General features: G+C 38.0%; 1 protein-coding gene and 1 pseudogene across 2 annotated transcripts in view; one reads left to right on the top strand and one right to left on the bottom strand.

The window, feature by feature from the left end:
- dennd3b (DENN/MADD domain containing 3b) overlaps window positions 1-25,956 on the bottom strand; it is a 31,435-nt gene that overhangs the window by 1,126 nt on the left and 4,353 nt on the right. Inside the window, exons 3-24 of one of the 2 annotated variants that reach the window (XM_051718565.1) lie at window positions 23,339-23,489; window positions 22,234-22,498; window positions 21,799-21,914; window positions 20,551-20,675; window positions 20,155-20,266; window positions 19,411-19,530; window positions 17,306-17,524; window positions 16,180-16,295; window positions 15,936-16,091; window positions 15,759-15,855; window positions 15,569-15,672; window positions 14,383-14,561; window positions 13,503-14,027; window positions 13,236-13,277; window positions 9,856-10,115; window positions 9,595-9,765; window positions 7,836-7,965; window positions 7,602-7,709; window positions 6,181-6,320; window positions 3,103-3,263; window positions 2,162-2,277; window positions 1,806-1,924 (exon numbers count right to left, since the gene is read on the bottom strand). In XM_051718565.1, coding sequence (XP_051574525.1) covers window positions 1,806-1,924; window positions 2,162-2,277; window positions 3,103-3,263; window positions 6,181-6,320; window positions 7,602-7,709; window positions 7,836-7,965; window positions 9,595-9,765; window positions 9,856-10,115; window positions 13,236-13,277; window positions 13,503-14,027; window positions 14,383-14,561; window positions 15,569-15,672; window positions 15,759-15,855; window positions 15,936-16,091; window positions 16,180-16,295; window positions 17,306-17,524; window positions 19,411-19,530; window positions 20,155-20,266; window positions 20,551-20,675; window positions 21,799-21,914; window positions 22,234-22,498; window positions 23,339-23,422 — 3,465 coding nt within the window. In that variant the 5' untranslated portion in view covers window positions 23,423-23,489. Of the gene's footprint in view, window positions 1-1,805; window positions 1,925-2,161; window positions 2,302-3,102; window positions 3,264-6,180; window positions 6,321-7,601; window positions 7,710-7,835; window positions 7,966-9,594; window positions 9,766-9,855; window positions 10,116-13,235; window positions 13,278-13,502; window positions 14,028-14,382; window positions 14,562-15,568; window positions 15,673-15,758; window positions 15,856-15,935; window positions 16,092-16,179; window positions 16,296-17,305; window positions 17,525-19,410; window positions 19,531-20,154; window positions 20,267-20,550; window positions 20,676-21,798; window positions 21,915-22,233; window positions 22,499-23,338; window positions 23,490-25,956 lie in introns of both variants that reach the window. The other variant, XM_051718566.1, reaches the window with a different exon arrangement.
- LOC127452835 (dolichyldiphosphatase 1-like) lies at window positions 3,270-5,975 on the top strand (annotated as a pseudogene).

Below are 25,956 nucleotides of genomic sequence, written 5' to 3'. Positions count from 1 at the left end.
TCTGAGATGAACAAACAACATAGAGCCAAAACACATCTAGCACTCAGGTACACAATAAATCCAGATTTATTAGAATCAGTGATAACAGGTTAAAGCTACCCATTGTAACTTTTGGCTCTTTAGCAGTTGAAGCACAGAACTGCAAGTTACTTGTGGAGGATCATTGTTGTGGTAATTACGTGAGCTGGGCTTTGGCTCTGCTCTTCTTTTTGGATGAATCTGATGGTTTGAGGAGTACCGGTGTAACCATGATTGCAAGTGATCAATTTATCAGAGTGAATGTCACTAACGACAACAAAACTCGCCCCCTCCCCTCAAAAATAAATAAATAACGAAAGGAAGAAAAAGAAGGTCTTATTAGCAGGTAAGTAGCATATCTTCCGCTGTTGTTTTGACTTATTGAAAACAGTTGTTTCAAAATAAATAATGCTACAAAAGTTAGCAACGATGACATTAGACATAACGATTGCTAGTCATATAAGATAAATTCAAATGGTGAAAACTATTATAACTTAGCTAGCAGGCAAATAGACTGGTTTAGAGATTGCCATTGTTACCAGCATAAGTTTATTTTTCCATTGTTCTTCTCAAAAATGAAATCAAGCACTGCAGTACCACAATCCATAATAAAAGGCCCCATTAGAGTGGCTAACACTATTTAACGAACTACCATGCTAAGAGAGCTTCCTGGCTAACTATCAGTCCAATAAAATATTTTAGCAGTCGAGCAAGATAAAGCCATCTCAGGGATGGTTATAAATCCTTTCAGATTTCAGAGGTGTCACCGCCTCTGGAATAGCCAATCTGTTGTTGTTTTGTGTTTTATTACGGGCTCTGTCGCTTTCCCTTTTGGCTTGCAGAATCTTTTCGGTTCGAGGTTTCTTTATTTTGAAAATGGGTCATTTCCCAGATGGGTGGCTTTTTGAATAATCCATGGTCAGTGTTGCTCATTTGTTGTGGCTACAAGCTTTCAGCTTCAAACCACTACCACACCTATCACCGCACATTTACACACGCTGTAGTAGCTCCGGACATTCTGTTCTTTATTTACGGACATGGCATAAACACGCACGGATGACTGACAGAAGTATGCAATTTCCTGCCAAATCCGTCCCGACAGCTTTAAAATATATATCATTATTATAGGCTTAATATAGTGAATTGGGTTAAGGCATTAATATGGTTTGGAAGACGGATTGTTGGTGTACTTGCTCATTAATGAAATCTTGTTTATTTCTAACAACAAATCTTACATGGTGTAGCTTAAAAAAACATGCTGTGGTCAGTGTTGTGACTCTCACATGGTTCTGAATCCATCCTCTATCAAAATCTAGGGCAGTATATTTCAACTGGTGGGTTGTGACCCAAAAATGGGTAGCAGCTCTGTTCTGACAGTGTCACGGACAGCAGGGAAAAACAATGTGAAATGCAAATAATTAAATGCTACTTAACATATAATAATGCATTTAGGATAACAAAATAAATAGGCTTTTCAAATTTTAAAAAGGAGTACACTTGTCATCAAAGGCCACGCATCCAAATAAACTTCAAAATTCATCTGTCACTTGATACTAGAAGCTATAACAACATGGGCCATTTGCATGACTCGTCCTTAAAATCTATGAACAAAACTATGCAAACTAAAAGAAAATATGACCCAGGCTTCATTAAATAAGTGTTAGGTATTGTGTTGCGTTGCCACATGATGTTCATGATAATATCTAGTCCTGAAGCAAAACAAGTTAAGAACCACTGATCTAGTCTTAATGCTTATGCTGTGAGTGACCCGTTAAGATGCCACAAACCTCCATGAGCAGTGTGACCCTGTTAAAAGCAGTAGCCGTGCTTTTGACATCATCCAGGAGGGAAATCTTCCGAAGCACATCTCCATTCTGTTTTAGCTCCATCACACAGTCTCTGGCACCTTCACAGATGATAAACCAAACCAAAATTCTAATAAAATCTATAAACAGACAGACTGGAATAGGGTCTAGCCATCAATTAACAAATAGTCTTGTAAGTAATGGAAATGTAGGCAAATATAATGGGTATCTGAAGGCCTTTGTTTGGCATTCAATATGAATCAAGCATTTTTTTTTTTTTTTTGTGCAGCTTCTAATATAGTGTTGGACATGTTTAACTAGGCTGTTGACATACATACCACACCATAAGGTGTGACTGAAAACTTGAATGGACTGCAGTCTGTCACAGGTCAGATGAAACTGTCTCTTCACCTTCAGAGAGGGGACATCCCAAACGATCACAGTGCCATCTGCACTGCAGGAATACACCTGCATTTGACTTGGAGAACATATCATAATGACAATTCTATGGCTCAATTTCAAATGGCAGTATTGTGCCCTTGAAGGGCACTGCAGGAAGGGGACATTACTTGGAGGGTCGTTTCAAACAAAAGTGAGCAACTGAATCGCTTGATGAAGAACACTTCCACAAGACTATTAACAAAGAGTACAGACAATGGGCACTTCAAGGAAGTAATTTTGCCATTTATGAAAGGCAAAGTGATCCTTGGTGGTGCATCCTTTCGATTAATTTTGAAACTTTAGAAATGTACTTATGATGTTACCTGGAATTTAAACACTTAAACTGTTCTCATGCACCCAAGGACTATCAATGGGAAACATTCTTTAATATCAGATTTTTTAAACCAAGCACCACAGGAAAAAAACAGTACACAAGTTGAAATAAATTTGAGGTATTTTTTTGCTACAGTCTTAACCGTTATAAGCATGAATTTTGCTATGCGTAGGCCCTTCTGACTAATTAGGGCATAGTGATGCCATTTTCGAAAGGAGTTTGCCCTTTATTGTGCAATGTTCCTGACCAAATATACAAAACATATCACAAACAATGCTGCCACCTGCTGGTGAGGTTAACAACGTTTATTGCATTTTTGGACTAAATGAAATCTATGGAGGCTTTTAGCAAGGACACACAAATATTCATAGAACATTTTATTATTATTTAGAGCCCTGCCAAGGGCTCAGGGCAAACGTGATTACAATATGGGCAAGTCTAATCAGTCCCCAGCTATGATATTAAGGCCAGGCCAAATGAATATGCCTCACGTCCAAAACTCACCTGAATCTGTGGCTCAGTTTCTCCAAGGTAATGTCTGTGACCTCTCCACGGTGCTCAGTCAGCTGTTTATGACACAGCATACTGCGAGTGTTTATTATGTAAATGACAGAGTCCTGAGAACCAACCCATACCTGCTCCAGGTCCAATCCCATCATGCAGTTCTGGGCACATAAAAAAAAAAAAAAAAAAAAAGAAAACAAAAAAAGACTGCTGGCTTAAATCTGATTTGAGATCTAGAGTTTAATTTTCACCCTGCCACAAATCCAAACAACTGAAGACAGAGACAGTTAAGATGCAGGAGTACAACATATTGGAGAGCAAAGCTGCCAAAAGTTTCCAATCCACAAAGAGATATCAAGGTCAACAATCAACCAGCGCTCAGGACAAAAATGCCAAATAGTGTTACAAAATGCCCCAGATATTTAGAATGTATAAATATATAAAAATGCCCCTAAAGTCAATTTCTGTTTTTCTATCTAACATTGGATATATTTCATAATTTTCTCGTCAATAGAAGACATATCACTGGCATATCATGGGTTTAGTGACATAGTGACCTGTAGCTTTCAGATATCTGTATTCGCTGTCTCAGAGGTATTATTCAATAATATTGAATTTGTAATGAAGGTTTTGATGTAAAATATGTTAGAGTGTGTTTACATTAATTGCTTTGGCAGACACTTTCATCCTTAGTGATTTATAGTGCATTCTACTACTAAGTGTGCTCCTTGTAATTTAAACCCATAACTTTAGCATTGCTAACTAGAGCTACAAGAACTAATATACAGTATTTCTAAATTTGAAAATGCCTCATCTCGATCACCGGTGTCCGGGTAAGATGGCGTCAGAAGAGCAGTGCTCGGCACCACCTCGATGGTGGTCGATATCCTTAACCCACGTAGAGTATCCGGCTGGTGATCTGACTGGCAGGTGTTAGCCTACATCAGTCTTTTGCCCATAGCGATCCTCGTTGGCTTCGTCACTCTGATCGCCTTCAAGAGAGAACTGCATACGATCTCTTTTTTGGGGGGATTGGTAATGAATGAGGGGCTAACTGGCTGCTGAAACACATTCTACAGGAGCCGCGGCCATGTGAGCGAGGTCACAGTTCACTCACGACAGTGTACGGGATGCCCTCCAGTCACTCTCAGTTCATCTGTTTTTTTTGTTGTATACTTTTTTCTTTTTCTTTATTTAAGAATGCATCAGACAAACAATGCCAGGTGTGTTGAGTTGTTATGGCAGCATATATTGTCCATCATTCTACTGGGTGCGGCTCTCTCTGTTTCTTACAGCCGAATCTACCTCCTGTACTACACCTGGAGTCAGGTGATTTATGGGGGTGTGGTCGGTATGGTGATGGGAGTGGTGTGGTTTTTTATCACCCAGGAGGTGCTAATACCACTCTTTCCCAAGATAGCAGCCTGGCCTATCTCAGAGCTTTTCCTGGTGAGAGATACAAGTCTCATTCCAAACATTCTGTGGTTTGAATACACAGTAACCAGATCAGAGGTCAGAAACAGACAACGAAAGCTGGGAACAAAGCTTCAGTGAAATGCTGCAAAACCCCAGTTAAACTGACGGAAAGGACCACATACATGCACTCTCACACACTGTACACACTCTCAAACACACTGGAGTTTCATCGTCTGGACTGTTCTGGTTGATACGAAAGCACAGAACAGTGTACTTGTGGACCAAAGGAATGATTTTGCAGACGTGACCGTTAAACGACCCAACCATTCATTCGCACACCAACATGGCCTTTTCTCCCCTGTCCTTAAACTGCCCCAGCGATCCTAATTCATGCGGACCATGCAAGACACAAAAGCTTTTAAATAAGAAATGTAATATATATGTTATTCATTAACGCTCACGAAGAAGATCATAACAGTTTGAATCTGATGTGAATTGGGAAAAAGGTTGAAAGAAAGCAATGAAAGAAAGTTTACGATGTGATAAATCAAACAGCATGGCATTTATATGACATGTGAAAGGACCAGGAATGGGACATTTATGGCTGGGTGGTAAAAAGCAGGAGACGAGGGGGGAAACATTGATTGACATTGATAGCAGACGACGGGTGGGTGTAAGAAAATAGCTTTTGCTCATTTGTATATTTTGAAAGAAGAAAAATATTAATTACTGGGTGATTAAGGATTTTTTGGATTTTTATTTTATTAATTTTTTTTCATTTTTACATTATTTTGATAATATTTAATCTAATTTTCCCCAAACTATTAGTATGCATCTGGATGTTTTACTTTTTTGTACTTCCCATTATTCTCAATGGTGATTCTCATTACAGTAATTTTTTTTTTTTTTTACTGTTATTAACTGCATTTCTACTGTATTATAAGTGTTTTTATTTAAATCAGCTTAGATTAAAGGTAGTTGTTGTACTACCATGATGTATAAATGTTTTACAATTTAAATAAAAAATTTTTTTTTCTTTTTTTCACATTACAGAAATGAGAATAGGATGTTTTTGCATTACGGTAAAGTTGCAGTTGCGAAAACTCTTAATGATCATATATATAAACAGTGCAACTGCTACATCCGAACTAGAATAGATTACAAATGGAAATATAAAAAGGACAAAAAATCTGAACCCAATCCTCAGGTGAACTTTAGCATGTGCAGAGGCCTCTGTTCTCTTAGAACGATGTAGAAACTGTCTGTAACAGGGTGTTTATATAAAGGGAAGGGAGATTATTGCATAACTCAAAGATGATCCTCTCTTTTATTCATGTGTAATTCATATCAGGCTGAATAATAATAATAAAAAAAATGTTTATGTAAAAAAAAAAAAAAAAAAAAAAAAAAAAAAGAAAATGCCTCATCTGAAATTGTTGGGAAAAAAAAAATAAAAATACACACACACACACACACACACACACACACACACACACACACACACACACACAAACATTCTGAATGACTGCAGTGTCACGAAGTATTTGACAAAGTTTTGGTAAAAGATATAAAAATATATAAAAGATATAATAAGGCATCTACCATCAGCATATGTTGGATAAATTAAATCAGAATGTTTATCAGGTTTTACTAGTGTCTTACCAGTCGACAATCTCCTAAATGAATGCAGTTTTGCAGCAGGGACCAACTAACAGCATCAAACACAACCACTTTTCCACAGCTGAGAGCACACCAGAGCTTAGGGTTCCCATCCAGATCAGAGGCAGAGACAGTTAACTGGCCTGGGAGGGGTTAAAAACATTATTTATCATTAAACAATTTTGAAGAAAAAACAAAAAGTCTGAAAAATATGTTACAGGCTGTAGAAAACACATCTGTTCATGTGACTGTAACAGAACTGTGCTTTATGTTTTCACTTGGGTGTATTCCAAAACCTGGATACAAAATAATCATATTCTTTTATAAAAAAAAAAAAGAAAAAAAAAGAAAACACCTATTCAAATAAAAACAAAAAACACTGACTTAAACATGTAATAAAATGTAATGATATCCTACTTTGGATCCAAGCACACTAGTAAGCACTGTAGTATTTCTTGTCCACATAACTCGATTAGCTGTATTACGTCATCAGTAATTTGGAGGGTTTAGTGGAGGATATTTGATGAGGCAGGCATTTGGGTCAAACCTCCTGAGTGCTCCCCTTGTTCCTACTCAACAGTTTCACAAATGCCAATTGGTCAATTCATCAGCGTTAATTTTGATTTTGTCATGAGACACTGCTAAAACACATGTAACCAGGCCAACTTTGTCACGAAGTGTACAAATATAGTATTTACATTCTGCTGAAAGAGTCGTATAAGCGACAGTTAAGACCGAATGCATTTTTTGGAATTAAAAAAGCTAGACAACGAATGGAACAGAAAGCAGGTGTCTTAAGACGCATTCAAAGGCATCTTAAAAACATGCCGCTTGTGTGAGATGCTGAAAAAATAGCAAGATGCACTACAACGATCAGAGACGTTCCATCTTGTGCATGTTTACATAGAAAAACAATTGAAAAACAGCACAGACGATGCAAACATGTTAGGTGCGAACGGGCAACTTTTCGTGGAGAAAGACTCTAGCTGAACACCAGTAGAAGGGTCAGTTTTGACAGGAGGAATTCAGATCAGTGTGGATTAATTCTGGGATAAAGCATTAAAACATGGCTACATAATGTCCTAAATTAATATCTTAAAGGAATTTTCTGGATTCAATACAAGTTAAGCTCAATCGACAGCATTGAACCCGGAATATTCCTTTAAATTTCAGTCTGTTTCTCACAAAATTGTTTTGTCGTACGGGCCACACTTTGTCATTTTGGAGCTCGACAGCCCCAGTCCTCATTAAAGTTCATTATATGGAACAAAATATGGCCAGGACTTTCTTCACACATTCACATCTTTGGTCCACAAAAGAAGTCCTACGAATTCTAAATGAATGAGGGTGAGTAAAAGACATTACTTGTTTGGGTGAATTATTTCTTTAAATAACCATTTCACCAAATCTTCCTGTATGCAGACCTGGGGTGTAAAGCAGCACATCAACAGACTGAGAGGTTGACATGTTCTGAAATGGATTAATCTTGTGTTTGAGAGTCTCTGCTGTGGGTTTTGGAATGATCATAGGCACTGCGAGAATAAAAACAAGAGATTCAATATACAGTAGTTGTTCTTACAGGAAGAGATTCAAAGTCAACTTTTCATAATAATATCAAATTAAAAACCAGACAGGATATGTTATAGAGTCATTCACACCTTCATGTCTTAGCTTGTCATAATAGGCCAGTTTGGAGGCAGCGAGGACAGCTTTTTGTGTCTGTAAACAGCCCACCACTGCATCCATAAGCAGGACATTGGTCAGTGCTTGTTGCACATACTGAGGGTCCTGATGAATACAAATGATAACAGATCAGCTTATCTGAGTCTTTGCCCTTTTGTGATTTAAAACATAAGAACTGGTTAAAATTGAAAACAGTCATGCCCCATATACTCTACCTTTCAAAAGTTTAGGGTCACTTACTCATTCTTTATTTAGTTATTTTTTTTTTTTTCACATTTAAGAATAATAGTAAAGTCGTCACAACTATGGAATAATAGAAATGGAAATATGGGAATTATTATTAGCATCTTCCACACTTTTGGCCACACTTTGCCTAGATTTTGCAGAAGTGTACTCTTGGGATTTTCTCAACCAACTTCTTGAGGTATCACCCTGGGATACTTTTTAAACAGTATTGAAGGAGTTTCCATCTATGCTGGGCACTTATTGGCTACTTTTCTTAATTATTCGGTCCATGTCATCCATTTCAAATTTTCTTGAAAAATCCATTTTTTATTTTTTTTTATTACATTTTAGTTTTATAATGAAATAAATTAATATGTTGGCACAATTATATTTTTATCAAAAGGTTTTTAAGATCATGAGAAACATTTCAGGCAAGTGACCCCAAACTTTTGAACGGTAGTGTAAGGAAATAATATTGAGATCTTAATAAATCCAACACAATGAACAGCAGATACAAAGAATAACTGAAGTATGTGTCTGAGTGCATGTTTGTGCATGTGTCCCGACAGGAAATGGAAAAATGGAAAAATACTGGAAGGGTGTAGCAAAGTGTCTATGTGATCGTGGAAACTTCCATTATTCTACACACCCCATTGTCATAAAACACACTAAATGGCTGCAGTGATTACCCTTGTAGAGTGTATGTTTAAGAAACTTCGGCATGCTATGGTGTCAGTGTAGCTATCCAAAATGGAAAACTTTTTTATTTTTATTTTTGAAGACTCATAATTAAAACATGACGTAAAAACATAATTAAAACATGACGTGATTTTAACCATTGGCATTTGATCGTACTGCCTTAGTTGTTGGTTTTTTCCTGGTGTATTTGTTTTCCTGGTGTATTTGTTGATAACAAGGTTTAGGGTGTGAGGAACAGGTGAGGACAGCAGCCAGCAGGCATTTCAGATGAGCAGATAAGAATTTAAATTTTCTGAAGGGAAGAATGTTTGAGATACATAGTGCACAAATATTTAAGAGTATGCTGTGAATATTAATTTAGATTTATCCGTGCATAAATTGTTATGTAATTATGCACTATGTTATGTGTTGGAATGAAAATATATTTTGATCATAAATGCTTTGGGACTCTTAATATAGTACAAGGATGTGTTAGTGGCTGACAGGGTAATGGCCTATAGATATTAATGGCACAATCCTGTTATTATTTTAGCAAGAGGACAAATTAAACTTTCATTACTTCCCAATGTTAATAAACTCATATAGATCGATAGAGAAGTAGAGGGAAATAAGACAATGTTCAAACAAAATCTGCGCCATTGCATTTTGAATAAAGAAAACAAAAAATTTATTTCTTTAGAAAAATATGCTCTGATGAATTAAGTATGCATAATCGCATAATAAGACAGTGTCTATTTTAATTTAAAGTTTTTTTTATTTTTTATTATTCCCTCCCCAGTCTAAGATATTCCACAAACAGGTAAACTGTACCTTATGGTTGTCTGCCATGATTTTCCCTGCCCACATTTCCATGACCATCAGGTTCCACAGTTCACACTCTGATTTTAAATTAGCCTCGAAAATCTCTTTCTTCAGTTTGTTCTTGATCTTCAGAGAGGGGATTCTCAACAGGAGGAATGGAGCTGCAGAGATCTTCACTTCCTGCCAAGGTTCACAAGATTCATATGGTTAAAAAAAAAAAAGAAACTTTCCTCAGTTTAAATGGAATATTATGGGTATGATGATGCAAACCTCAATGTCTCCAAACTTGGTGATCTCAACATATCTCGGCCTGCCTGTGGTCAGCAGGAAGAGTCTCTTCTGGGTCATGGCAATTTTACCCACACCATAACTAGTCTTCACAGAACTGGACAGCTTGTACACACACTCACTGCTGTCCAGAAGTTCCACCACCTCAACAGGTAGGTGAACATCCTGTGCTTCTGCCTCTGTCTCCTTCCAGAAAGTGTAAAATACTCTGAACATCTCTGGATCAATTTGCTTTTGTTCACCTGAGAGAGACAAATGAGAATGTTATCAAAGCAAATACACTGTAACAACAAAGTCCTCCAGAACAACTTAAAGTTGAATTGTGTAATTTTTGCCTCACTGTAGCAGTAACAGACTGCATAAACAATTATAATTTTCTAACATTCCCCTCATCTGCCAATGGTCTTTCAAAAAGATTCTCCTGCCCTCCATTTGTTGTGACAGAGCAATGCTTTGAACAGAAAATTGTTTTGTACCTTGTAAAGCTTTTTGGGGAAATGAACCAATGAAAATTGCTAACTTGTATTTGTCTCTGCATTTTAAGTTGGGATAGAAGAAAGTATTTTAACATGGCAAAAATTACACATTTCAGCTTAATGATGACTCTAGTATGTACTCTTTATTGTTGTCAGGGTCTTGGAATTCTTTTGTCTTGTGTTCATATGTCTTTTTGCTGTTTGCTATGTCAAGAGTTTTATTTTGAAGTTTGTCCTTGTTCTGAACTTCTGTCTGAAAAAGGAAGGACCTGGTTCCCTCACTGATTGTTTTATGTCAGGGTCTTGAAATTCATTTGGGCATTTTCCAAACTGCATTTTTGCACCCTTGAAGGGCACTGCGAGAAGGGGACATATTATGCAAAATCCACTTTTTCCATTTTTTGAACATGTGTCCCCAGTGTGTGTAGACAACAACAAAATATGGTAAAAGACCATCCCCTCATTTCTTTCCTTTTCCCATCAATAAACCGAGCCTTGTGACATCAAAAGTGGAAAGACTGGCGAAGAGATCCACCCGAGTAGCTTAGATCTGCCCTCATTAAAACCTGAGCAAGCAGTGCACAGTCCGCCATATTTATCTCCTCGCTAGAGCCGCTTGTGCTAACTCAGACTGCTTCATCAACGATGGTCAACACAAGGCTGGATTTTAATGATCAAGGATGAATCAATACAAACTCTCCATTACTCAACTTCAGATTTGCAAGTCGTAAGTTTCGCAGTTTATACTTTTTAAATGTTTGCAATTTGGCTTTCTGAATTTGCTTGTTTGCACGTTGCACGAAAAACGTGGACAAAAACATTGTGCTGTGTGTAACGTAGCAACTAGTCCCTAACTACCTTATTCCATAACAATGAAGCTGTTGTTCTGTTTCAGTTACAATATAAACTGATTGCCGTCCTCCACAGTCCCGCATGAGTGGTCATGCAATGAAGATTTTCTGTGTAATGAAACTGGTCATTATTTGAAAAGTTATTATGAATTTTTCATATTTCATTACTCAACCTTTGTTATGCACAATACAGTAAGATGATTGACTTAGTGTGTTCTCTGTGTTATTTATAAATTTTTTAATGTTTAATTTAGCATAATATGTCCCCTTTAAAGGGTCGTTTCAAACTAAAGAAAATTACAATTAAAAGAAAGTGATTTTTTTCACAAAGGGCCCTACCGCAAGACATGAATTCATACACTATACAGTATTAACATGCATCCAGCAGAGTGCCCACATCAAGAGCTCTGTCCTTTGGAGTGAGTGCATAGGGATGATCAATTTCAACTGGATTTCACTCTTTTTCTTTTGCTCATGTTTCTTTTTGGAGCTCGCCACCTCAGACACATGAACACAAAATAAAAGAAGTCCAAGGCCCTGACATAAAAAATATACTTTAAGCAAAGTATGAACAAAAAACTAATCAACACAAAAATAACACATCACAAGGTAAGGAAAAACAGAATATGTGTACAGGTTAATTGGTCAGTTGTACTCTGTTGCCTACAGTAGTCTTTTATTAGTAAAAAGCATGCCACAAAACCCATAAACAGTGTTCCAGTGCAACTCCGGCTATGAAAACATGCAGGCACACTCTGTAATATTTATGACTTAAGTGTGAACTTTGCTCACCATCTTCATGAGAGTAGTAGATCTCTGATCTTGGAACAGCCCTATGCATTCATTTTTCAACTTTCAAAACCAAATTATGCTTTAAAGACCCTGGGGCACTAGGGAATTATATCCTAATAGATTATTAAGTCTTTAAACAAATGTGGAAGTCAATTGCCTCCTCTGTTTTTTAGTCTTTTTTTTTCTCCCCTTTTTCTCCACAATTTGGAATTCCCAATGTGCTCTAAGTCCTTGTGGTGGCATAGTGACTCGCCTCAATTTGGGAGGCGGAGGATGATTCTCAGCTGTCTCTGCGTCTGAGACTGTCAGCCTGCACATCTTATTATGTGGCTTGTTAAGCGCGTTACTGTGGAGACATAGCGTGTGTGGAGGCATCACACGCTATTCCAGTTTGGTTGCTTAGGAGACCTGGAGTCACTCAGCACGCCCTGGATTCGAACTCGTGACTCCAGGGGTGGTAGTCAGCGTCTTTACTCGCTATGCTACCCAGGCCCCTATTTTTTGTCTTTTAATACATACACTAGATGACCAAAGGTATGTTGACAACTAAACACCACCCCCATATGTGCTTGTTGAACATTTAATTTCAAAACCATGAGCATTAATAACAGCTACATGTAGTATATTAGCTTCCACTCATCTGTCAATTTACAGGAGGTGTCCATATACTTTTTGCCATATCATGTAGACATGAGGGATAAAGATTGAAGAGACTGAATAGTATAGAGCAGGGGTTTTCAACTTTTTAATGCCAAGGACCCCCAAAAATATGGCACCCTTGCGAGGGACCACCCTCCCTAAAATATGAAGACAGCTATGTATTATCATGTGTTAAGGCCAAATTTTATTGTGTGAGAAAATAGTGTGATATCATAAAGTTAACATGTCAGCCAAATTAAATAATTAGCTTTTATATTGTCATACAAAAGTCAAAAGTTTACAATGTATCTTTTTCCTTATCACCTTATTTTCACTATTAATGTTTATACTATATAGACCTGAAGAGAAACATTTTTTAATAAAATTCAAATACTGCATTAAATACTAAGGTTCAAGAAAAACATAATTTTTTAATCACAAACATATATTCAGATTTTTTTAATTTTTATTTAATATGGTTAAAAACTATAGCTGTCAAATAAGATAATCATGATTAATCTCATTATTTCCAACCAGTCTTCACAAAGCAAATTGAAACTGCAATAAGTCAAACTTTGTTTTCTACATTTTCACACATTTTTACCTTGCAGCCAGCTAGGGCTTCGTGGACCCAGTTTGAAAACCCCTGGTGTAGAGAACACAACTTAAGGGCTTCAACAATTACATACAATCTAAAGAAGTGTGTTGTCAGGCAGCCATAAAATTAGCTTAAATTGGTAACAAAAGTGTAAAATATAATTTTATATGACTCAATAAATGACTACATCACGCCAACGTAGCAATAACATTTTTAAATGTTAAGACCACCCCCCCCCCCCCCTTGCGGTGACAAAGAGCTGTACAAACATACCAGCAGTCAAAGCCTCAAACAATCTCTGGGTGGTGGCCACATCGCGCACAATGTCAGCTTCCTGAGTGCACTTCACAAACTCCTCCAGCGACATGGCAGTCTTGGGCAGCTCAAATTTCTTCACGTGATCATCTGATTCCACATGCTCACTCTTATCGTTGTTCTTCACCTGACCGATAAGCCATTTGAGCTCAGATCTCTTCTCTGCCTGGGCTTTCTCCTCTGTCTGCAGTGAGTCCACCAACGTCTTTACCACCTCTCCAGGAAAAATCTCAATATCTGTTTTGTAGAGGTTCTGAAAGTCACTGAGGGCCTCTAAACGCTTGGAACGCTGCATGTTGATGAGGCCGCGGACGTAGAAGTATCTGGCTAGCAGCAAGGAGTCATCAGGTGGGATGGCTGATATGGCTTTGTTCAACTGGAGGACAAGGTCTCCAAAGTAATGGCATACATATGGATAGTTCAAGGGAGGAGGGAAACTTGGCAGTTTGAAGATCTTGACTGGTCTGTCTGGTATATTTAGAGCTTCAGGAATAAAGTATTTGGAAGAGTAATTAGAAATCATGAATGTTCTGTGATTTTTGCAAAAATACAAGAAGCTAAAACTGAAGTGCTCATGTGGTGAACACGATCATGCTTTCAATACATTGCTCTGTTTGTTGGAGCATCTTAACCAGTCTGACACAGCAACATTGGCTCAACTAATGCAGACCAATGAAAGACTGGGGAAGAGTTTGGAAAACCTGTTTGAAGACATTAATTATTTATGCTATTCCGATGCTAGTGAGCTAAAATAACGCACTTCAGCTTTAACACCACAACAAAAACTCAACTGTCAACTGAGCTGTGCCAGTGCTTTAGATTACTGTAAATCTCTTACATGTTTCAGGAATAATCTTAGTTGGAGACGTCAGTGTAGGGACACTCAGGTGGCTCTCGTCACCCAGGTTAGGATGACTCATGCCCAAACCTTTACTCGGACTGTTCTCTGAGCAGCCGTTTTTCAAAGCCATCTGCTTTACGGTGGGTCTGCGAGAGGAATCTACGAATGCCCTCCATCTGCAAGACAAATTAAAAATACATTCTAAATATTCTTAGGATACTTTATCCATCCATTGATCTATCCATCGGACTGTCCGTCCATCCGTCTATTTTTATAAATAATGTTAAAGGTGAAGTGTGTAACTTTTTTATGTCAAAATACCTTCTCATATCCCAGTTTATTAATTGACAACTATAAGTAAGCCATTCGTGGGTTTACATCCCCCAAAAGTGTAAACACTGAGCCTCCCAGGCACTATCAAAACATTAATGTTAATATTTTGAGCAGCCTGCTCAGCTCCACCCATCCCTTTCTAGCTCAACCTATAGCGTGAGTTTGGGGCGTGGCTACTTGTAGTGAACTGTTCAATTGGGAGAATATGAACATCCATGGCAGACGTGTTACAGAGGAAATGAAACTTAACTTCGCCAAAATTCGAAGACTTACTAAAAGACAAAGAGACAGAGAATGGAGTAAAACCAGAGTGAACATTTACAAGGTGGAGGACTTTGAAGAAATTTTTCCGTGTTGCTTCTCGACAGGTAAGTTACGCTCTGGTATTGCCACACTAGTTAGCTCATTACTGTCGAGCTTCAGATAAATTCGTAAGATACTCGTAATATGTATCGCTATGCTTACTAGTTACCAAGAACTATCCTACCTCTTGTGCTCAATCCCCCGCACACCAGCTGGCGTTTAATCCGGCAATGTTATCTGACGAGTCGTTTCCTCTGCAACATGTTCTATCTGGTGTGTTTATATTATAGTGGTCTTGTTTATCACCTTTTATTGAGTATGGCCTATTTGTTCATAGGGACTCAGAGGGTGCAAAAGGGCGTGATAAGTCTGAGGGGTGTTGGCAAAGGTTGTTTGAAAACATATTTTATTTTTGTAATTCTGTTTGGTGCCACTATAGTGCAGAAATTACACACTTCACCTTTAAATAAATGTAACTTTATGCACACAACTTTAAGTGAAGAAAATGGCAACACAGCCAGAAAAGGACAAAACAGCTTCAACTAACTTTTGGACTTGTGTCCGAGTACTTAGCTCCATTCGGGTAAATGAATCCATTTTTCCATTCAAACGGTCTTTCAAGAAGGAGTGAAAAATGTGTGTTTCCAAAACCTGTGATGAAGAAAAAGCCATCAGTCATCTAGTTTGGTTCTGTTTCTAAAGTTCTAATAGACATTTTATCAAAAACAGAAAATCACCGTTTTATAAAATGGTTGGTTCCCTGGTTCCCTGGTCCTTAGAAACTCATTAGTGTTAAAGACTCTGTGCTTATAATTGAGGTGATCATTGACATCTCTGAGAAAAAGAACACAACAATATTCTGAATTACACATACTTCGATGACTGATACAGCTCTGATCCAGACTCTTACTGACCTAAACATGTTAACAATTAGCTCCAGGGTGATGTTCTGTATATCCCTATTAAGTCTGTGTTGCCAGTGTCTTCTCTGCATACGCAGCTCATTCATATCTGTACGCATGCCCTGATGAACCATTTCCAGGTCATAGTGTAGCTGAAGACCCTTTCTTCTGTATAAAGATCACAACAAACCAATTACAAGCAAACATCAAGAGCAAGACAGGAAATTGGATCTTAATATGGTTAAACGTTCCTTACCGTCTCTTAAAACACTGAGCAGCTGCCTGCGGGACTTCTGGAATGTCAACATCATGACAGCCAGAGGAGCTCACTGTTCCCTCATCAATATTGATCAGAATCAGGCCATCTGTTTCCTGATAAATGGATAAGACACATTTATTATACCAGTATGATTCAGAGGACAATCATTTGACAGATCTAAAAATTAAGCTGGCATTCAATACATTTTATTGATGTCAATAATTTTCTTTTTTTTTTAGCTATTGCCACCATTTATTTGAAAGGACTAAAGAGAGATGGAAAAAGAAATCAACATGTTTGGAGCGTGTGCTTAATCATGGCTCTGACATGGCTCTGACTAAATGGGTTCTTGACTGATGTACTAGAAATTCCTAAAGTGTGGTCAAATTTAAATGAATTGAATATAAGGAATTAAAAACATCACTTAATACTTTATATTAACTGAAAACCAAAGAACAACTGAATGAGTTAAAGAGATAGTTCAACAAAATTTTTAATTCTCTCATCATTTACTCATCCTCCTGGCATCCCTGATGTGTATGACTTTCTTCTGTAGAACACAAATTCAGATTTTTAAAAGAATATTCCAACTCTGTATGTCCTCACAATGGAAGTGAATTGATTTTGAAACATTTTGAAGCTCCAAAATTCACATTAAAGCATCATAAAGTAATCCATATTACTCCAGTGGTTAAATCCATGTGTTCTGACATGATATGATGTGAGGGTGAGAAACAGATTAATATTTAAGTCATTTTATTTCTCCTCAAACAGAAGAAGAAGAATGGGAAAGTGAAACTGAAGTGGAGATTGATTGAGCAGGTAGGAGAATTTATAGTAAAAAAAAAAAAAGAAAGAAAAATTGGTTCTGAAGACATTGATTCAATCGCTGGAGTTGTCTGGATTACTTTTATGTTGCCCTTATGTGGATTTTGGAGCTTCAAAATTTTGGCACCCATTCACTTGCATTGTATGGACCTACAGAGCTGAGATATTCTTCTAAAATCTCCATTTGTGTTCAGCAGATGAAAGAAAGTCATACACACCTGGGATGGCATGAGGGTGAGTAAATGATGAGAGAATTTTAATTTTTGGGTGAACTATTCCTTTAAGGGAACCTTACTATGGCAACTTCCTCATAGTAGTTGAGATGGCATCCCATAAGGAAGGCGGTCGGTGCCATGACAAAGTCAAGCATCTGTCGGGAGAGTATAGGCACAAGCGGGTGCTGCCAGCGCAGTGGTCGAATATACAGCATGAAGCACTCTGCGATCAGGGTCAGTTTGGCCCAGTCAGAAGAGAAGAACACCAGACGCTGTTCTGTGAGTATACTGGTAATTATCTGTGGAAGAACAGACATAAGTGAAATTATTTCTGAGGGCCAAAGCTACAGTATTTACAGTAGTTTTTCATCCCAAATGCATTATTGCATCAAGAGTGTATAGATTAAAGAGAATACTAAACAAAATTAAGCATCAAAACACTGTGAGCTTGATATGTTGTATTTGGTTGTCCCTTACTGACAGACTGCATTCACTCAAACCGCTGAAAAGCAAACCCCCTATTATTGTTTACATACAGTTGTGCTCAAAAGTTTGCATACCCTTGGAGAATTGGTAATATATGTACCATTTTAAAGAATGAGCAGGCAAAACACATTTCTTTTATTTCTTATGGGATTCATATTCAGCTGTAGGTTATAACAGAATGGCATAAAACAAAACATGGCAACAAAGAAAAAAATGAAATGTCCCCTGTTCAAAAGTCTGCATACCCTTAGTTCTTAATACAGTGTATTGCCCCCTTTAGCATCAATGACAGCGTGCAGTCTTTTGTAATAGTTGTCTTTGAGACCCCAAATTCTTGCAGGTGGTATAGCTGCCCATTCATCTTGGCAAAATGCCTCAAGATCATGCAAAGTCTTTGGTCGTCTTGCATAAACCGCACGTTTAAGATCTCCCCAGAGTGGCTCGACGATATTAAGGTTAGGAGACTGTGATGGCCACTCCAGAACCTTCACCTTTTTCTGCTGTAACCACTGGAGGGTCAACTTGGCCTTGTGCTTAGGGTCATTGTCATGCTGGAAAGTCCAAGAGCGTCCCATGAGCAGCTTTCATGCAGAAGAATGCAAATTGTCTGCCAGTATTTTCTGATAACATGCTGCATTCATCTTGCCATCAATTTTCACAAGATTCCCCGTGCCTTTAGAGCTCACACACACCCAAAACATCAGTGAGCCACCACTATGCTTCACAGTGGGGATGGTATTCTTTTCACTTTAGGCCTTGTTGACCCCTCTCCAAACATAGTGCTTATGGTTGTGACCATAAAGCTCTATTTTGGTCTCGTCACTCCAAATTACAGTGTGCCAGAAGCTGTGAGGCGTGTCAAGGTGTTGTCGGGCATATTGTAACCGGGCTTTTTTGTGGCATTGGCGCAGTAAAGGCTTCCTTCTGGCAACTAGACCATGCAGCTCATTTTTGTTCAAGTATTGTCATATTGTGCTCCTTGAAACAACCACACCGTCTTTTTCTAGAACAGCCTGTATTTCTCCTGAGGTTACTTGTGGGTTTTTCTTTATATCCCATACAATTCTTCTGACAGTTGTGGCTGAAATCTTTCTTGGTCTACCTGACCGTGGCTTGGTATCAAGAGATCCCCGAATTTTCCACTTCTTCATAAGTGATTGAACAGTACTGACTGGTATTTTCAAGGCTTTGGATATATTTTTATATCCTTTTCCATCTTTATAAAGTTCCATTACCTTGTTACGCAGGTCTTTTGACAGTTCGTTTCTGCTCCCCATGGCTCAGTATCCAGCCTGCTCAGTGCATCCACGTGAGAGCTAACAAACTCATTGACTATTTATACACAGACACTAATTGCAATTTAAAAAGCCACAGGTGTGGGAAATTAACCTTTAATTGCCATTTAAAGCTGCATGTGTCACCTTGTGTGTCTGTAACAAGGCCAAACATTCAAGGGTATGTAAACTTTTGATCAGGGCCATTTGGGTGATTTCTGTTATCATTATGATTTAAAAAGGAGCCAAACAACTATGTGATAATAAATGGCTTCATATGATCACTATCCTTAAATAAAAGACAGTTTTTTTGCATGATCAGTCATATTTTAAAAATCAATGCCAAAATTTCACAATTTCTGCCAGGGTATGCAAACTTTTGAGCACAACTCTATTCAGACATTCAAAGCATTTATGTGTGAGACCTGCAGCAGCTCTCTGGACTTGAAGCAGAGGAATGGAAGATGCAGGTCCAGGTCAATGACAGGATGATTTTTATCTTCTCTGGATGGAAGTACAACTGTGAGAGGATGCAAGGTGAACATCTGAAAGGAAACAGAGAAATACTCCATTAACTGAAACACTCAAATCTATCTCTGGAAGCTTGAGAAGGGAAGCCAGAAAATATATAAATATAATTCACATGCATTTATTACCGCAAGGATCTTTTTCTACTTTATCTAGGCCATAAAAATGACTTTCATTGGTGTTACCTAATTTGTCAGGTTGATTCATTCAGATTAAATAATATTTTTGACTTGAATACAAAACATTTTACAGTGCAGGATCCCATCTCTTAAGCATATTTCACACCGCACGCTGAGTTTATTTTTGTTGCAAATAATTGTGCGGAACAGAAAATATACTGAAAATGCTCTATAAACCTGTTTATCAATAACATCTTTTTAGTTTGGTTTTTATGAATATAGTTTGTATTAGTTCTCATTTGCCAACTCCCAATAACCATTTAATAATTTATGGCCATTATCATAGGAAATACTCAATGTGGTGACCCAGAAATCACTTTATTTTCAGAATATTGCCGCAGTACTATTTTGCAGCAGAAACGCTGTCAGTGTGAACACACAGCACAAGGTGCAGTTCGCTGCAGTCAGCACGTGCAATGTGCAACAGGCCTAAAAGACATTAGATGCCTAAGGTAAACCCACCACATGCAGCTGACCAGGAGGAGGAATTGGGACCAGAGCCAGTTTGGCTGAGAATTCTTTCACTTGCTCTTCCATATCAGTCCTTTGGCATATTTTGAGCTGACCTAAGAGACTACAGAAGGGGACATTGAATGTCTTAATAGATATTATTATATTACTGGCTTTGAAATGAACTATTTATTACAAGCGGAAATATTCCTGGTAAACACAGCAGAGAAAACAGTATTTACTTTAAACGTTCCTGCTTTAATCCACCTAATGCAAAATTACAATGGAAATTATGAAAGCGGAATTCTCATTGTGATGTGCCAATTCCTGGCACGTGGCCCAAATTTGTTCTTTGTTTTTATTTTTTTAATTTTATTTAGAAAAGTAAATCTCTTGAATTGGTCATACCTGGACAGGCTGTCCTTGAGAGCATTATAATATGGATATTTTGATATAACACATATCCCATAGGCTGCATAGAGTGGTGGAGACTTCTTGGAGGACCGGTGTCCATTCTGATACAGCATTCCTTCCTGTATAATCAAGTTTAAAATAAAAAGATTGAATACACCAGTGCCTTAATGAAAACTGTGTCAGCTTCACACCTTATACACATGTTAGGAACAGTGATGGGAGTAACACATACTGTAACAAAGCACTGCAATCAAATTACCTTTTCCTGTAATGAAGTAAGGTTTTGTTCAGTAATCCCATTATAGTTACTTTTCTTTAAAATGCTGCCACTTGGGTTTCAATTAAAGGAATAGTCCAGGTTCCATACAAGTAAACTCAAACGACAGCATTTGTGGCATAATGTTGATTACCAAAAAAATTCATTTTGACTAGTCCCTCCTTTTCTTAAAAAAAAAGAAAAAATCTGGGTCACAGTGAGGCACGTGCAATGGATGTGAATGGGGCCCAATCGTAAACATTAAAATACTCACGGTTTCAAAAGCATAGCCACAAGACGTAAACAATATGTGTGTTAACCTCATTGTTGATGATGATAAAATCGCTTACTAACCTTTTCTGTGTAAAGTTACATCCAATTTTAGGACTTTGGATATAAATCTATGATGTAACACTGTAAACCCTAAAATAACCGTAAAAAAAAAAAAAAAAAAAAAAAAAACTATTTTTATAAATATACAGCTCAAATAATATACAAGTTTTAACAGAAGAATTAATGTAAGTGCTTTTACAAGAAAATCCCACAAAGCCCCCCACTGAACATCGTGTCAGTCTGAGATTACATAAAGAGACAGAAGCAATTGAGACAGCCTAAATAGATGCTGTGGCGAATTCTCCAGGAAGCTTGGAACATCCTATCTGCCAACAATCAAGAAAAACTGTGTCCAGGTGTACCTAGGAGAATTGGTGCTGTTTTAAAGGCAAAGGTGGTCACACCGAATATTGATTTACCTTTTTTTATTTACACCAGTAATGTCCTGACTATACTTTGTGATCAGTTGAATGCCACTTTGGTGAATTAACCAGTTTACTGTTTACTGGACTTTGTATGACATTAAGTGATAAATGAAAACTATTTATGTCATTATTTTTTAAGACATCCTCACTATGCAACATTTTTCACAAGTGCCTAAAACATTTTCACAGTACTGTAGGTCATTTTAGTAATCTTGAGAAGACTCTGACCTGTATAGGTCTATAGTACTGGAGAACTACTCCATGTGACTGGTTTCCAAAGACGTCAGTGAACACCAGAAAGTGGAATTGTTCTTCCCTCTGCTCCTGAGTTACCTGAAGCCCCCCTAGTTTAAAAGAAAGAAATGAATGAATGTCATTCTAATCTAATCATTCTAAACTAATGTTACAGCTACCATACACTGTACTGTTTAAAGTTTATAGCTTTAATTCATCTTCATAGTACAGTGTGCTGAACTTTGCCTTTGCCTAGCCCTAGAGTTTTACACTCTTTGAGTCTCATGTGTTGCATTGTACAATGTACTGTATGATATCAGAGAGCTGTGTGGGACAGATTTATAACAGATACAATGTTCTGCTTCATCAACTAGTAAGAATTCAGTTATCTTGCGCATTATCTAAAGGTTTTCCACAAGTTTGTTTCACCTGGAAAGCAAAGTTGTGGCAGGGCCACCAGATCGAGATCTTTGGGAATGCTGACATCCTCTTGGGGTTCCTCCTTGGTTTTTCCAGTGTCAATCAAGGGCCTGTCTTTCTTCTTCTTAATGAAGGAGCATCGTCGCTGAGTCCGTTTGAGGCTTCCCACGCCTGGTTCACTGATGTTTCCTTTGGTCACAAAAGGAGGCGCATTAACCTCTAGGACCACAGGGTCAAGCATAGGTAGAGGAGCTCCATTCACCTGTGGCAGAGACTTGTCAAACACAGAAATACAGAGGATTTGTTACATCAAATCCCAGTGAACATGATGGTTCTCCTGAAAGAAAACAATTAGGAGCGAATGCAAATGTTTTTGCATATGCAGGTGCATTTGTCACCCGTGATTCATTTGTTCTACAATCTTTGTCCAATAATAGGAGGGTTACTGAGATAAAGTGAGTAGCATTTGGCTGGTCTCAACATGGCAGTGACCATGAGGGGAGGCTTCATTTATGAAAAATAGAGTAGCTTTTACAACATAGGCCTATGTGTCAAAAATACTAATCACTTCTTTTACATGTAAAACATTTAAGTGTAAAAAAATACTTAAACTTTCCCACCTAACTTAGTTCCCCTATAAATATTCAAATACATCAATGTAAAATGTCTGTAGTTTTCAAAAGTAATATTTTCCAATAACGAGCATGTAGCTTTTCAATAAAGGGTTAACGAAAATTCACCTACAAACATCAAATGCAAAACTATAGTAATCAGGAATTCCATCACATACTGTATTATTCTATAGTTCTCGGGCCTAATCCAAAGTGGTTAAGGCATGATGGTCATGTACTTCAACACAAAGGCTTTTTTGCAGTTTTACTACATTATATGTTCATTTCACCCAATAATACAACTACTGTAAGTTGACTAGAAGGACATTTGATTCATATTAATTCACATAATTGTTGTTACAACATACATGAAGGTTAACTGTTATATTTTTGGCAACAGACACTGAGCTTTCACAGTCAATACAGTGCAGTATATATTAATGAACAGATTTCCCTGATTGTTAGTTATGTCAGATCAAACATAAGGATTAGCTATACTCTACCTGGTACACCTCCTTGAGTTTGTCATTTGAAGGTCCAACAACAACACAAGCTTCCAGTAATCCTGAAGGCAGAAAGTCTTCCATTGAGAATCAACAGGGGTGACACTTTTCATGGGACTCAATGGTGGTATAAACCCTCACTTTAGGCAATCTGTGAATATTTAGAGATCAAACAGTGTCAAGCGGCATTTTTGCAAGATCGATTGAAGTATATTTGAATGAACTCTGAATCTTATTATATTAATATACACTCTTTTTATTCTTACATACTAGATATGTACTAGTGAATACCTTTAACTAACAGTGTTCTGCTTATGAGTTGTAACATTTTACAAAATGAAGAAGTTGTTTATTTAGGGAGTTTGAGAAACTGCTATATACAGTTGAAGTCAGAAGTTTACATACACTTAGGTTGAAGTCATTAAAACTCATTTTTTAACCACTCTACAGATTTAATATTACCAAACTAAGGGGCCTGGTTAGCTCAGCAAGTAAAGACGCCGACTACCACCCCTGGAGTTGCAAGTTCGAATCCAGGGTGTGCTGAGTGACTCCAGCCAGGTCTCCTCAGCAACCAAATTGGCCCGGTTGCTAGAGAGGGTAGAGTCACATGGGGTAACCTCCTCATGGTCACTATAACGTGGGGCGCTCTCAGTGGGGAGCGTGGTGAGTTGTGCGTGGATGCTGCAGAGAATAGCATGAAGCCTCCACACGCACTATGTCTCCACGGTAACGTGCTCAACAAGCCACGTGATAAGGTGCGCAGATTGACAGTCTCAGACTCAGACTCCTCCACCACCCTGATTGATATGAGTCACTACATCACCACAAGGACTTGGAGCATATTGGGAATTGGGCATTCCAAATTGGGGAGAAAAAGGAGAGAAAAAAAATATTACCAAACTATAGTTTTGGCAAGTCGTTTAGGACATCTACTTTGTTCATGACATGAGTAATTTTTCCAACAATTGTTTACAGACAGATTGTTTCACTTTTAATTGACTATATCACAATTCCAGTGGGTCAGAAGTTTACATACACTAAGTTAACTGAGCCTTTAAGCAGCTTGGAAAATTATGTCAAGCCTTTAGACAATTAGCCAATTAGCTTCTAATAGGAGGTGTACTGAATTGGAGGTGTACCTGTGGATGTATTTTAAGGCCTACCTTCAAACTCAGTGCCTCTTTGTTTGACATCATGGGAGAATCAAAAGAAATAAGCCAAGACCCCAGAAACAAATTTGTGGATCTCCACAAGTCTGGTTCATCCTTGGGAGCAATTTCCAAACACCTGAAGGTACCATGCTCATCTGTACAAACAATAGTACGCAAGTATAAACACCATGGGACCATGCAGCCATCATACCGCTCTGGAAGGAGATGCATTCTGTCTCCTAGAGATGAATGTAGTTTGGTGTGAAAAGTGCAAATCAATCCCAGAACAACAGCAAAGGACCTTGTGAAGATGCTGGAGGAAACAGGCAGACATGTATCTATATCCACAGTAAAACGAATCCTATATCTATATAACCTGAAAGGCTGCTCAGCAAGGAAGAAGCCACTGCTCCAAAGCCACCATAAAAAGCCAGACTACAGTTTGCAAGTGCACATGGGGACAAAGATCTGACTTTTTGAGAAATGTCCTCTGGTCTAATGAAACAAAATTTTAACTGTTTGACCATAATGACCATTGTTATGTTTGGAGGAAAAAGAGTGAGACTTGCAAGCTGAAGAACACCATCCCAACTGTGAAGCATGGGGGTGGCAGCATCATGTTGTGGGGTGCTTTGCTGCAGGAGGGCCTTGTGCACTTCAAAAAATAGATGGCATCATGAAGAAGGAAATTTATGTGGATATTGTATATTGAAGCAACATCTCAAGACATAAGCCAGGAAGTTAAAACTCAGTCGCAAATAGGTCTTCCAAATGGACAATGACCCCAAGCATACCTCCAAAGTTGTGGTAAAATGGCTTAAGGACAACAAAGTCAAGGTATTGGATTGGCCATCACAAAGCCCTGAACTCAGTCTGATAGAACATTTGTGGGCAGAACCGAAAAAGCATGTGCGAGCAAGGAGGACTACAAACCTGACTCGGTTACACCAGTTCTGTCAGGAGGAATTGGCCAAAATTCCAGCAACTTATTGTGAGAAGCTTGCGGAAGGCTACCCAAAATGTTTGACCGAAGTTAAACAATTTAAAGGCAATGCTACCAAATACTAACAAAGCGTATATAAACTTCTGACCCACTGGGAATGTGATGAAAGAATTAATGAATTACATTTATACAGCGCTTTTCTGACACTACACTCAAAGCGCTTTACACGGTGAACAGGGGACTCTCCTCCATCACCACCAGTGTGCAGCATCCACCTGGATGATGCGACAGCAGCCATAGTGCACCAGTACGCTCACCACACACCAATTATTGGTGGAGAGGAGAGAGTAGAGTTATAGAGCCAATTAGTGGAAAGAAATAAAAGCTGAAACAAATAATTCTCTCTACTATTATTCTGACATTTCACATTCTTAAAATAGTGATCACAACTGACCTAAGACAGGGACTTTTTTCTACAATTAAATGTCAGGAATTGTGGAAAAACTGAGTTTAAATGTATT

This window comes from Myxocyprinus asiaticus, chromosome 15 (assembly GCF_019703515.2).
Source record: "Myxocyprinus asiaticus isolate MX2 ecotype Aquarium Trade chromosome 15, UBuf_Myxa_2, whole genome shotgun sequence".
NCBI classification, from domain to species: domain Eukaryota; kingdom Metazoa; phylum Chordata; class Actinopteri; order Cypriniformes; family Catostomidae; genus Myxocyprinus; species Myxocyprinus asiaticus.
Note: the sequence above shows the minus strand (reverse complement) of the source record. Positions and strands in the feature narration are given on the sequence as shown.